Consider the following 13,445-nt stretch of genomic DNA (forward strand, 5'->3'; position numbering starts at 1 on the left):
GGTTGGGCTGATTAAAACCATGCCTCCTGTCAGTAGGCCCCCTTCCCCTGAGACCCCGGATGAGTGTTTTAAGCCTTTCATTTTTAAGGGGATAGTTTCGCTTTCTGGTAAGACCGAGGATAAGCGTGAAGTGACCATTCTGCGTGATACTGGTGGCTCACAGTCCCTCATACTAGCTAGTGTGCTTGAATTTAATGAGAAGTCTGACTGTGACTCTAGCATCATTGTAAGAGGTGTTGGGATGAGTTTTGTGCCTGCTCCCCTCCATCGTATCTGGGTACAGAGTGAGCTGGTGAGTGGTTTCTTCTCAGTGGGTGTGCGGCCTTCTCTCCCGATTAATGGGGTGGATTTTATAATGGGAAATGATATCGCGGGTGGGAAAGTTTACCCTACCCCTGAGGTGACCAGCAATCCTGTTATAGAGCCTGTGTTAGATGCCCTCAGCCTGCAGCACCCGGATGTGTTCCCGGTGAGCGTTCTGACTCGTTCACGTGCCCAGCAACAAGGTGGGGGGGTTGATTTGTCAGATTCAGTGATCGGCTCTATTCTAGAGAAGGATGTGATGCCCTGCACCAATGAGGGAGATAATGGAGCCTTAGAGTTAGCTCACAGTGTGGTTGAGCCAGCTCCTGTGTCTGGAGCTCCTTTTCTGCTCACCCGGGAAGCACTTGTGACGGCTCAGAAAGAAGACCCTTCATTAGTTCAGTGTTTTACCGCAGCAGCTCAGGATAAGGGAGGTGAGGGGAGCAAGAGGCAGACATTTTTCGTTTGGGAAGGTTTATTGATGCGCAAGTGGACCCCAAGGCCTGGAGAAGACTGGAGCGTAGTGCGGCAGTTGGTGGTTCCGACCAGTCTGCGGTGGCATGTGCTGCAGTTAGCACATGATCACGCATGGTCAGGTCATTTGGGTGTCACTAAAACATATGACCGTATACTGCAGCATTTCTTTTGGCCGGCAATGAAAGCAGATGTAGTGCAGTTTTGTAACACCTGTCACACTTGCCAGCTTGTGGGTAAACCGAACCAGGCGGTGCCCCCCGCCCCCCTACGTCCTATCCCTGCTGTCGGTGAACCTTTTGAGCATATCCTGGTAGACTGTGTTGGCCCCTTACCAAAGACGCGGGCAGGGAATCAGTTCTTGTTAACCATAATGTGTGTGTCCACTCGATACCCAGAGGCGATTCCTCTGCGGAAAATCACGACAGCAAGCATTACCAAAGCACTAGTCAAATTCTTTACCACCTTTGGCCTCCCGAAAACCGTGCAGACAGATCAGGGTACCAATTTCATGTCCAGGGATTTTAATCGGACTCTACGGTCCCTTGGAGTTTCTCATTCTGTGTCTAGTGCTTACCACCCAGAGTCACAAGGTGCACTGGAGCGGTGGCATCAAACTCTCAAGGCGATGTTGAGTAAGTATTGCCACGACACTGGAAAAAGCTGGGATGAAGGGGTCCCTTTTGTATTGTTCGCTATACGTGATGTGAAGCAGGAGTCTTTGGGGTTCAGCCCAGCTACCCTGGTGTTTGGACATGACATGCGGGGTCCGCTAAAGGTGCTGAAGGAGAGTTTTCTCAGTGGTTGTGTGCCTAAAACTACTGTGATGGAGTTTGTAAAAACATGCAAGGACAGGTGGCAACGGGCTACTTTGTTAGCAAAAGAGGCTCTCTGTGTATCCCAGGCAAACATGAAAAAACGATGTGATCAAAAAGCAGTGGAAAGACAGTTCCAGCCTGGGGACAAAGTTCTTGTGTTGTTGCCCGTGCCCAGTTCTGCCCTCATGGCTCGTTTCTCAGGCCCCTATGTGATAGTGAAAAAAGTGTCTGACACCAACTATATTCTCAACACCCCAGAACGCAGAAGGAAGACTCGCCTATGCCATGTCAACATGTTGAAACCATACCATACCAGAGACACCAGCATGACAGAATCATCAGACACTGCTGGGACGGCTGTCCCCGGTTCAGTCCCTGTTGCCCTGCTAAGTGTTGAAGTTAAGGGTGATGATGATCTGGGTACCCTTTCTGAGGGACAGCAATGTGGGCGGTTGTCAAATTCCGTTTTTTTAGCTAAGGCCGAGGCCAACCTATCTCACCTTCCTCCGTCCCAGTGTAAAGAGGTACTTGACTTGCTGCACTCCTACCTGTCTCTTTTTAGTGACGTACCCTCGCGTACCCACGTTTGTGAGCATGACATTGACGTTGGAGACGCAGTCCCAATCAAGCAGCATGCATATCGTTGCCCCTTCGCCAAACGTGAGGTCATGAAAGAAGAAGTTGAGTACTTAGTAGAAAACGGCTTGGCACAACCTAGTTGTAGCCCCTGGAGCTCCCCATGTCTACTAACACCTAAGTCTGATGGCACACCCCGTTTCTGCACAGATTATCGGAAGGTAAACGCTGTAACGGTCTCTGACTCTTTTCCGCTTCCTCGTATGGAAGACTGCATTGACAGCATCGGCCCTGCCAAATTCATCACCAAACTCGATCTCCTTAAAGGCTACTGGCAGGTGCCTCTCACTCCCAGAGCTTCAGAGATTTCCGCATTTGTCACCCCTGACCACTTCATGCAATACACAGTAATGGCCTTTGGCATGAAAAATGCCCCAGCTACTTTTCAACGACTGATGCAGTTGGTGTTGGGAGATGTGCCCCAGTGCAATGTGTATCTAGATGATGTGGTGCTGTACACAGACACATGGGCAGATCATATGTCCCTTCTGAGGACAGTGTTTCAGCGGCTAGCCGAGGCCTCGTTGACCCTCAATCTCGCTAAGTGTGAGTTTGGTAAGGCAACCGTCACTTACCTAGGTAAGCAGGTGGGGTTTGGGCAGGTCCGCCCAGTGGAGGCGAAGGTTGCTGCAATCCTGGACTACCCGAGTCCAGCCACCAGACGGGAACTAAGGCGGTTCCTAGGGATGACCGGATATTACCGGTGTTTCTGTAAGAACTTTTCTGTGGTCGTGACCCCGCTAACCAAACTGTGTAGCCCAAAGGTGCCTTTTGAATGGTCAGTTGAATGCCAGCATGCCTTTGAGTCGGCAAAATCTCTTCTGTGCAGCACCCCTGTATTGGCAGCTCCAAACTTCTCTCGCCCCTTTAAGCTAGAGGTCGATGCCAGTGCCACCGGAGCCGGGGCAGTCCTGCTGCAGGATGATGAGGAAGGTGTGTGCCATCCGGTCTGTTATTTCTCTGCAAAGTTCAAACCCCATCAACTGAACTACTCTACCATAGAGAAGGAAGCCTTAGCTCTGCTTCTAGCTCTGCAGCACTTTGAAGTGTATGTGGGCTCCAGCGCTTCCCCGGTGACCGTGTTCACAGACCACAACCCCCTTGTTTTTCTGAACCGGATGTACAATCACAACCAGCGACTGATGCGCTGGGCACTCCTGGCCCAGGATTACAATCTGATGATCATACACAAGAAAGGTACTGACAATATAGTGGCTGATGCGCTCTCACGCAGCTCGCAATAGGTTGTTGTTGTTGTTATTTTGGTAGGGCTTCAATGTAAGGGGGGGGGGGGAATGTTACGTTCTGTGAGGCTGTGGGAGTGTGTGGGTGGGGTGTTTGCCCACTCTCCCCGCCTCCACCCCTCTTGCCACTCCTACCCCTCTCTGTCTCTCACTCTCCTCTCTCCCCAGGACACAGCTGCTGCTGATTAGCCTCGTTTGCCACCTGACTCCAGTCAGCAATCATCCTCTGAGGCTATTTAAACTGGGGATGAGCTGTGAGCAGGGTGGCTTTTTCCTCGGTGGCTCTACGCGGTTCTGTGCTAGATTTTGGACAGACAGCCTCTTTCTGACCGGTGAGCAGACGGGCTTGTGGGCCCTGAGAGTGTCTCCCCGTGGTGGGGAGTAGGGTAGGAAGTGTGGGAAGTGCCTCCTTTTTTATTGTGTTTGTTTGGTAGTCCTCCTGCCTTTCGTGGCTGCGAGCGTTTTCTTTGTTTCTTTGGCGTTATTGGTAAGACGGCGTTGCCGGCCCTTTAAGTTAATGGTAACCTGTACCGTTTTGTAATAAAGTTTTATTGATGCAGAACAACTCTGTTTGTTTTCCTTTTTCATTCTGATTCCAGACTCATTTGTTACTGGTCCCCTCTCTCACATGCCTAGACCCCTTCGGGGGGAACGTAACAACTATAGATCAACTTAGTTCAGAATATATAAAGCATATAAACAGTTACAGCAATATGATGCAACAAACACAGCAGCTACTGATCCAAAATACTCAAAGCTTCATAGAACTGAAACCAACATTTATTTTAGCTCCATTCTGCTGCTGATACAGACTTTAGGTTTCTGAACATTAAACTTGTTGCTGCCTTTCATAGTGTGTAGCTTGAAGGCCCTGAGTACTCTGAGTACTTTCTCCCACACTGGAAACACTGGGATGATCACATTATGTGAACATTACCTAATAAGACTGATTCAGCACAGACAGTTATGTTAAACTTTCCTAGCAGTCCTTCACAAACAGGGAACAGTCTGTCTATTCTCTCCATCTGTCAGCTGCTGCTGGCTCTTCCTCCTCCTCTTCCTCACACACTGCTGAGTTTGTCCTGGTGGATCATCAGGGGTGCAAAGCCTCACAGATGATGTGCAGCAGTGGGTCCCTCAGTCTGTCCTCACTCTGGACACTTGCAGTCGTCACACATGGAAATCAAATGTGTGATAAGCTGCAGGATTCAAACACAAGTGTAACTTATAAACACACGTTCATACTTTTATTCCACAATCAGAGAGAAAGAAACAGAGAGAGAGTGCAGGACAGACAGACAGGTGACAGTCTCAGGTGTACACACTGCTACACAACAGCACAGAGAAGCAGGATTTAGTGTTTGTGTTATTACGAGTGTAAACAAGAAGAGTTCCAGATGGTGCAGTGGACACATGTGTGACTGCTGTGATTGAAGCATCTTTCTTTCAGCTTAACGAGTGAACCGTCAGCTCGTTCAAACACACGTTAAAGTGCGTTTGGCTCGACACCACCGAACAGAGGCAGCAATATAACACAGCTAACATTAACAGTGCAGTGGATCCTGCTTGTGCCGTGATGTTCAGGACTGCAAACCGAGCAGCATCACTGACTTTCAGCTTGTTGTGTTTGTGGATATATGACTGACTTTAATTATCCACAAAATCATCAGATTCTCTGTCAGATTAAGGTCGACTATCTAACGGCGTATATTTTAAAGGCTTTAAAACCAAGTTAACGCTGAAAGTACAAACATCACTAATGTCACATAACTCTGCCGACAAGGCATAGCTATGGCTATGAAATGCTCTTTGTGTATCACTTCTTCATTATGAAAGATGTCATTAATGCACTAGTAATGTCTCATCTGGAGTATTGTTCAATCATTTGGTCAGCAGCTAATAAGACAGATCTTAACAGACTTCAGTTAGTCCAGAATAAGGCGTCCAGATTAGTGTGAAGATGTTCATACTATACTAATATTGATAAAATGCATAATAACCTTTCTTGGCTTCCTGTACAGGCTAAAATATTCTATGGCTTACTTGTAGTTCTAAAGAAAGCAATTCTGTTAAACACACCACATTTATTCTGCTCAGCTGCAGTATCCAGATGAAATACATCATCATATTACACAGTTTTCAACAAGCTGCAATTTAGTAAATGCTCGAGTTAAAAGTAACGTTTTGTTAAACTGTTACATTTAGAGCAACTTTTAAGTGGAATAAGTTGCCTTAAAAAATTAGAGAATTATTCAAAACTTCAATGAGCACTTAAAAGCCGATTTACAGAGCTTTTAGTTGTTGTAAATATTGTAAGACATGATTTGTTTTTGAAATTTGTGTAATGTGCCTCAATGTTATTGATATTATTATTATTGATTGCTTATATTTGAACAATTGTGAAACCTCACTGTGGATGTAAGAGTGCAATTATGTGGATATCTTGAATCCACTTTATTGTGTAATATTATATGTGAGTATTTGACGGAAGACGAGCAACATCTGTTGTGGAAGCTAACGGGGTTCCTTTAGAATAAACAAACATAGGATTTATTATCACTGAATAATTCTGTATAAATCTATACAAATTATAGAAATATGTAATAGGAACCAACAAAATAATCTAAATTATAAAATAATGTGTGTGTGTGTGTGTGTGTGTGTGATTTTAGTGTTTGAACAGTCATGAATTATCTTTAACAGCAGGTTGGATGTAATGTGTTAGAACTACCAGCAGGTGGGGATAAGAGACCTTTAAGGTGTTTGGTGCCACGCTCCACCTTCAGGTTTAAAACTAGTGTTAATGGAGTTTGAAGGCTGAGTTTGTTCCACGACTGCATTTCACTCACTGCCTCTGTTTGTATCTCTGTCACTGCAGGACCAACATGGAGCCAGAAGTCAGCGCTCTCAGGAGGCCGACAAACCTCACAGAAGAAAGGGAGAGAAAAAACACACCTGTGACGAGTGTGGGATGGAGTTTACTCTGAAGGCTTCACTAAAACAGCATCAGGTCATCCACACTGGAGAGAGACCGTTCAGCTGTGAACAGTGTGGAAAGTCTTTTTCCTGGATGCGTTCCCTAAAAACACACCAACTCATCCACAGTGGAGTTAAAGCGTACAGCTGTGATCAGTGTGGCAGAGCTTTTACTCGCAGTAGCCACTTACAGAGGCATCTAGTTACCCACTCTGGAATTAAGCCATACAGCTGTGATCAGTGTGGCAGAGCTTTTACTCACAGTAGCAGCTTACAGAGTCATCTAGTTACCCACTCTGGAATTAAGCCATACAGCTGTGATCAGTGTGGCAGAGCTTTTACTCACAGTAGCAGCTTACAGAGTCATCTAGTTACCCACTCTGGAATTAAGCCATACAGCTGTGATCAGTGTGGCAGAGCTTTTACTCACAGTAGCAGCTTACAGAGGCATCTAGTTACCCACTCTGGAATTAAGCCATACAGCTGTGATCAGTGTGGCAGAGCTTTTACTCGCAGTAGCAGCTTACAGAGTCATCTAGTTACCCACTCTGGAATTAAGGCATACAGCTGTGACTTGTGTGGGAAGTCTTTTTCCTTGAAGCGTTCCCTAAAAAGACACCAACTCATCCACAGTGGAGTTAAAGCGTACAGCTGTGATCAGTGTGGCAGAGCTTTTACTCGCAGTAGCCACTTACAGAGTCATCTAGTTACCCACTCTGGAATTAAGGCATACAGCTGTGACGAGTGTGGGAAGGGTTTTACTGAGAAGGCTAAACTAAAACAGCATCAGCTCATCCACACTGGAGAGAGACCGTTCAGCTGTAACATGTGTGGAAAGTCTTTTTCCTTGAAGCGTTCCCTAAAACAACACCAACTCATCCACAGTGGAGTTAAAGCGTACAGCTGTGATCAGTGTGGCAGAGCTTTTACTCACAGTAGCAGCTTACAGAGTCATCTAGTTACCCACTCTGGAATTAAGCCATACAGCTGTGACATCTGTGGAAAAACTTTCAGCCAGAGAGGGAGACGAAATACACACCTACGCATTCACACCAGACATGATGTGTACTGCTGTGAACAGTGTGGCAAATACTTTACAACAGACGCACAGTTACAACGACACATGTTTACCCACACTGAGGAGAGACCTTATCAATGTGACCTGTGTGAGAAGACTTTTAAATCTCCACATGACCTGAGACGACACCAACAGATCCACACCAGAAAGAGACTCTACAAGTGCAGCTACTGTGAGGTATGTATTTATATTGTTATCTTGTCATTTTAGCCTGACTGTTTGGAACAACTCTGCTCATTAAACTGTGTTAGCATGTTAGCAATTCTACTGCATGGAAAAGCAGCTCTGAGTGATTATTCAGATTTTCCTTTCAGTTATGATTTTAGTATTACTGTAGTATTATGGTGGTAGTATTGTAGTTATTGCAGCCCAGTAAACTGAGTGTGTTAACTGAAACAGTCAAATGTAGTTGGACGTCTGCAGAGATGCTCTTTATTTCAGGCGACGTTCAGGATACAAATGTTGAAGGACTGACTTACACTGTCTTTGTGTCTTTGTTTAGAAGCAGGGCGACACAGATGGATCCAGTTCTCAACCCTGTCATCACTGTGGTGGTGGGAAAGACTTTCTTTGTGACCTCTGTGGAAAAACTTTCAGTCAGCAAATTACCCTAAAAGTACATCAACGTAGACACACTGGAGACAAACTGAAATACTGCAAAGAATGTGGGAGAAGCTTCCCCACATCAAGTGGTTTAAAACGACATAAACTGATTCACAGTGGGGTTGAAAAGCACCTCTGTGATCAGTGTGGGTCATCCTTCACTACTGAAGGTCATCTTAAATCACACGAACGAGTCCACACAGGAGAGAAACCACACAAGTGCAGACACTGTGAGAGAAGCTTCTCACATTCACATAATCGTAACAGGCATGAACGTGCACACATGGAAGGAAACTACAGCTGTGACCAGTGTGACAAGAGCTTCAGGAATCTCAGTTCATACTCTGCACACAAACGATCCCACGTTACTAATAAACTGTTTCACTGTTACCAATGTGCCCAAACATTCATCTCATTGTCTGCTCTGTGCAAACATCAGCGCGATCACTCAGGGCTGAAATCACTCCCATCACTGGATCACAGTGAATCTGAAGACACAGAAAGATCCTCTGGTTTCTGTGTCAGACTCAAAAAGCTTGAGATCAGGCTCCACAGAGTTCAGATAGAATCTCCTGTAAAAATCTGATGAGGCAGCTGTGAATCAAACTCTTCCCCTAGTTCCATTTTAAGCTTTCAAAACTGTCCTACTGTAGTGTTCATGTCAAGTGGTTAGCTTTCTTTTCATCAGTTGGTTGAAAACTCTGTTTCCTATTATAAAGTTTTTGTTTTAATGTATTTTGATCCACATAAATGTTTTCTTGTTCAGGTTCTTTATGTTATTGAATCTTGCAAATGTTAAATAAAAAATTCAAATGTAAAATATCTTCACTGATGGTACAAATAAACTGTCCTTTCAGCTTTAGCTCCTAATTTATTCATTATTTATGGATGTAGCACAGCAGCCGTCTCTTGATTAACACATGGAGGGCTCGGGATCTGATGGTGTCGTCTCCCTAATTTGCCCACTCAGTAAATCTCACTCATGGCCAAGAAATTGAAATAAACCTTGTTTCCCTGCTGGATAGTGATCCACTGTAACTCTGCTCCTCCTTCCTGTTTAGGATTTCTGTGGCTGAAGTAAAATTCCCTCCATCCATCACTTATCCCAGCTAACCCAAAGTGAAATAAAGTTTTGCTCGTCTTAAAAAAGCATTACAATAATGGGCATTACCAATGCAAACTGAATGATACAGAAGATGAAAGAAGAGACTTTGATCAGTTAATAAAGCTCATGATCTGGATTCATTGTGGCTGCTACACAGATACTTCTGGGTCACTTCTCTCAGTTAGGAACCTTCCTCACCAAACTGACTGTTGGACCACACCCCTGGTTTCATGAGAAATTGTTTCAGCCATGATTTCTCTTCCTGTATTTCAGAGTAAAGACTGAAGTGACAAATGGAAGCATGTTTAAAAAACACAATGTGAGAGAGACGTTGAGGTCCTTAGAAGTTACCCTGGGTTTTTCTGTCACCCTGCTAGATGTTACACACCTTGTTATTGGACTGATTTCTACTGCTGGACTACTCCTGCGGAGAGTAACAATACTCTTACTAATTAGCTCCCTTTCACACCTTTGGGGATATTTATTTTTGTGTTTGCAGCGCTGTGAGCCAGAACAGCGAGAGAAAAATCTGCAGCAGCGACGAGCCGAATGCTTACGTGAATCGCAGCAGCTGCACATGTGCTACGCTGAATTAGAGGATATCTTTGCTCTGGATTTCTATTTCTACTTTTTCATTTCTATATGATTCTTCTTGCATCTAAACAAAGATGATTCAATTTGCTAAATGTTGATGGCTCTTCGTGCTCAGGTGTAAATGAGACGTAATATTTGCTCTTGGTTTGGTTCTCCTGTACAGAACCTTGCAGTACAACAGAAACCTAAAAACATTATTTGTAGTTGTTATTCTTAGTTGTTCTGCTGCCTAAATACCACAGGGTCTGATTATGAAGTTATTGAGCTGCACATACTTTACGACCTGCTTAAGTTCGAGGTCACAGCGTCTGTAGAGCAGCTGGAACATAATGAAGTCTACAAGGTTAAAGTTTTCTCTTCAGTTATTGTTCTTTCTGCTGCTTGGTTTGATGGATCTGAGAGCTTTTGTTTTTATTATTGTTATTATAATTATCATGAATATTTTACTCTCTAGAAGCTTTAAAATAGTGTTTGTGTTTGAAAAAATTGATTTAAGAATTGAACAGAAACATCTGTCCTTCTGAAAATGGCCCAAAGGCACGGAGACAAAGTCAAAGGATGCAACCTGTAACTTTCTCTTCCTTCATGTCAGGACCATCATCCATGATTTATATAAAATGCATATAGCAACAGTAGCACTTTAGTTTGGACTTTATGATTTCTGTAACTGGAAAATATTATTTTGTTTAAAGACAGAAGTGACCGCATAGTTGCAACATCAAAGGGAAATATTAATTAATTAGCATCAAGTATATTTGTTGCTTAAGCGTTTGCACTATAACTTAAGTAGGATTATAACTTTTAAGGAAGGAAAGATTTCAGATATTTAGTTCACTGTTTCAGTTATTTTATATGAAATTAAAACATTTACGTTGGTCAAATATGATGCTCTAAATCCAATAAAAGTTTGAAAATAAATGATGTATTTTTAAATGCTGCAACAAATGTTCACAAAAAGTAACTATAATTAAAACCAGTTAAACAAAATCAAATGTTTGAATCATGCTTAACCAAATGCCAGGCTGGAGAGCTGAACCTAAAGTATACGTAGAAAGATTTCAACATCTGAGCAGTTTTTAATGTTTTTATCACATATAAATGTCACAGCAGTGGGTCCTGGCCCAATGCTTTGTGTTTTTGCTTTTCTTTGACTCTTGTTTTTCTTGCTTTTTGTTCTTCTTATTTATCAGGCTCTCAGTAATCTTAGTTCTCCCTCCCTCAGTGTTCATTTCAGCCTGTGTTTAGTTTCTGTTCCCGTGTCCCACGTTTCATCGTTTCATGTCGAGTCAGCCCTGTCTCTCTGTTTCCTGTGTCTCCCCAGTCAGCCCCGCCTCCCTCGGGCACTCATGTGTGATACAGAGTAATAAACCTGACTACATTTGCTACACTCTCTTTATTACCTGTTACTTTAAAATTCATACACTAATTATGTCTGCCCATCTCTCTAATGTGAAGGTCAAAGGTCAACATCCCAGTGACATAAGAATAATCCCAAAGGGGCAAAGGCAGCGGTTAATTTAGCATAATTAGCATTAAGGGTACAGCAAGGATATACTTTTACCAACCCGTTCTCACTCCCGACGCGTAAAATAATGACGATTTGTCACGTCCCTTAACTTCTCATGCTGACGCCTAAGGTACTCTTCCACGTTTTTATGTGACGCTGTGGGTTGTCAATTCATTCCAATATGAACGCGCTCGCGGCGATCAGAGACGCTTCGAGCAGAGGCTCCAGCCATCCATTTACTCCAATAATAACCCCGTCACGGCGAAACATGACGTCGTGAAGCACAATCTAACTGGAGACCCGGGGACCCTCTCCGCGAACGGGTTTTTCTCCCTAATTTAATGCTTTCTTTTAATGACATCGTTAACGTTTCTCAACAAAAACACGTGAAAGTATCACTGATAATTCAACAATAAAATGGCTTCATGTTGTGGCCATCACACAGTGTTTTCCAAACTGATTCACGATCTGAAAGTGCTCAGATTTAACGTACATAATCCTTTGTTAGGTTTATTAACTAAGCTGTAGTGCCTCTGCACCTCACTGTACAATACCTTGTGCAATACTTTTTGTAAATAGTCAACAGTGCAATAGACTCAATACTTGAAATGTGCAATTCACTTGTATTTTTATTTTTTATTCCTATTTATTCTATTTATCCCCTTTGTATATTTTATTTATATTTGTCTCTGTATTTATATGTGTGTGTGTGTGTGTGTGTGTGTGTGTGTGTGTGTGTGTGTGTGTGTATATATATATATATATATATATATATATATATATATATATATATATATATATATATATATATATATATATATATATATATATAACAGTTCTGTAACTGTAACTTCGGTCGTTGCTGTGCTTTTTTTGGAAGTCGAATTTCCCAGAGGAACCCACCCGAGGGATTAATAAAGTTCTATCTTATCTTATCTTATCTTATTATTTTCATTTCACACGTAAAACACATTTATAGATTCATTCACCACTCCTGTTAGTTTTGGATGCGCTCGGCTCCAGCCAATCAGACCAATTTACGCAGACGCACTAATCCCGTAACTGCACACTACCCATAATCCTCGACCGCCGTCGCTATGGGAATGAAGATAACAACAGCTTGGTGCTACCCGTTATTCCTTTATTTACTCTAAAATAATAACCAGCGATAATACGAAATTAAACTGGCCCAGTGTTTAATTATGTAATTAAAAATTGCAAATTTTAGTATTTTATTTTTTACAAATTGCAATATTTATCTACAGCGCGCCTTTAGCGACACGTCAACAGATCTTAAGCAAGGCGATTGGATGGTTTTTACTGCAATGCATCTTGGGAGTCGCAGTAAATGTATCTTTCAACTCACGGTCCTGCAGCGAAGTTTTCGACTGGACACGAGGCAGATCCTAGCTAAGTAAGTTGTGATAAACTGTGGGTAATTTGCATGTTCACTGAAATATAAATTTCAGTGATATTAAACTGATATTAAACTTGAAATGTTTTCACAGAGCAGTCTGTGTACCAAGAGAACTACTTCTGCAAAAGTTTATTTAATTTTTTTTGTGATGTATTCTCATGTGTAAGACACTTGCTTGGCAACCCAGCTAATGTTAGTACTGCTCTATTTTAGCAATGTATCTTTTCTGTAATCAATTCAGGGTTTTTTTTTAACCCTATTCACGTAATTAACTCAATATTAATGACTTTAATCTCGTAATTGATTTTTTTTCTAAATATGGTGTAATACTGCCTCGTAACATAAGTTATTTCTTTGGTCATAAATTATTTTTGTAATCGTTTCACCAAAACAGACCTGAAATAATCCCTACATGTTCCATTTTCATTTGCAGAAATGACAAAGCTAAAAACCAAACCATGCTCTTCCTGTCAGGGCCCAAACACAATAAAAGGGCAGTGGTACGGGAGAACGGACGAGAGCAACTGGGGTCAAGCGAAGGGACGGCGCTTTGTCCGGTTTTCTCCCGTGCACGAGAAACATGAAGAAGCTTGCCTATTTGTCTCTTGCTTTGCAGTGTAATTATATTGTCTTCAACGTTCCAGCGGATAGGTACAAGCTACAAACCTATCATTAATTGGTCCTTCGATG

General features: G+C 42.8%; 2 protein-coding genes and 1 long non-coding RNA gene across 3 annotated transcripts in view; 2 read left to right on the plus strand and 1 right to left on the minus strand.

Annotated features, from left to right (window-relative positions):
• On the plus strand, nucleotides 1-6,429 carry LOC309704928 (uncharacterized protein). The gene is made up of 2 exons (XM_082530441.1): nucleotides 1-3,807; nucleotides 6,354-6,429. Exon 1 carries the CDS (start codon nucleotides 20-22, stop codon nucleotides 3,473-3,475), a length of 3,456 nt encoding a protein of 1,151 aa, XP_082386567.1. The 5' UTR covers nucleotides 1-19; the 3' UTR covers nucleotides 3,476-3,807; nucleotides 6,354-6,429.
• LOC309704959 (uncharacterized protein) lies at nucleotides 6,121-8,994 on the plus strand. Its single transcript, XM_082530497.1, has 2 exons — nucleotides 6,121-7,706; nucleotides 8,032-8,994. Exons 1-2 carry the CDS (start codon nucleotides 6,447-6,449, stop codon nucleotides 8,716-8,718), a joined length of 1,947 nt encoding a protein of 648 aa, XP_082386623.1. The 5' UTR covers nucleotides 6,121-6,446; the 3' UTR covers nucleotides 8,719-8,994.
• Nucleotides 8,066-13,445, minus strand: part of LOC309705030 — a 26,466-nt gene continuing 21,086 nt past the window's right edge. Inside the window, exon 3 of the long non-coding RNA XR_014276439.1 lies at nucleotides 8,066-8,108. This is a non-coding gene — a long non-coding RNA (uncharacterized lncRNA). The remainder of the gene's footprint in view (nucleotides 8,109-13,445) is intronic.

The sequence above is a fragment of the Aulonocara stuartgranti genome (genome assembly GCF_965226115.1).
Source record: "Aulonocara stuartgranti genome assembly, chromosome: 4".
NCBI classification, from domain to species: domain Eukaryota; kingdom Metazoa; phylum Chordata; class Actinopteri; order Cichliformes; family Cichlidae; genus Aulonocara; species Aulonocara stuartgranti.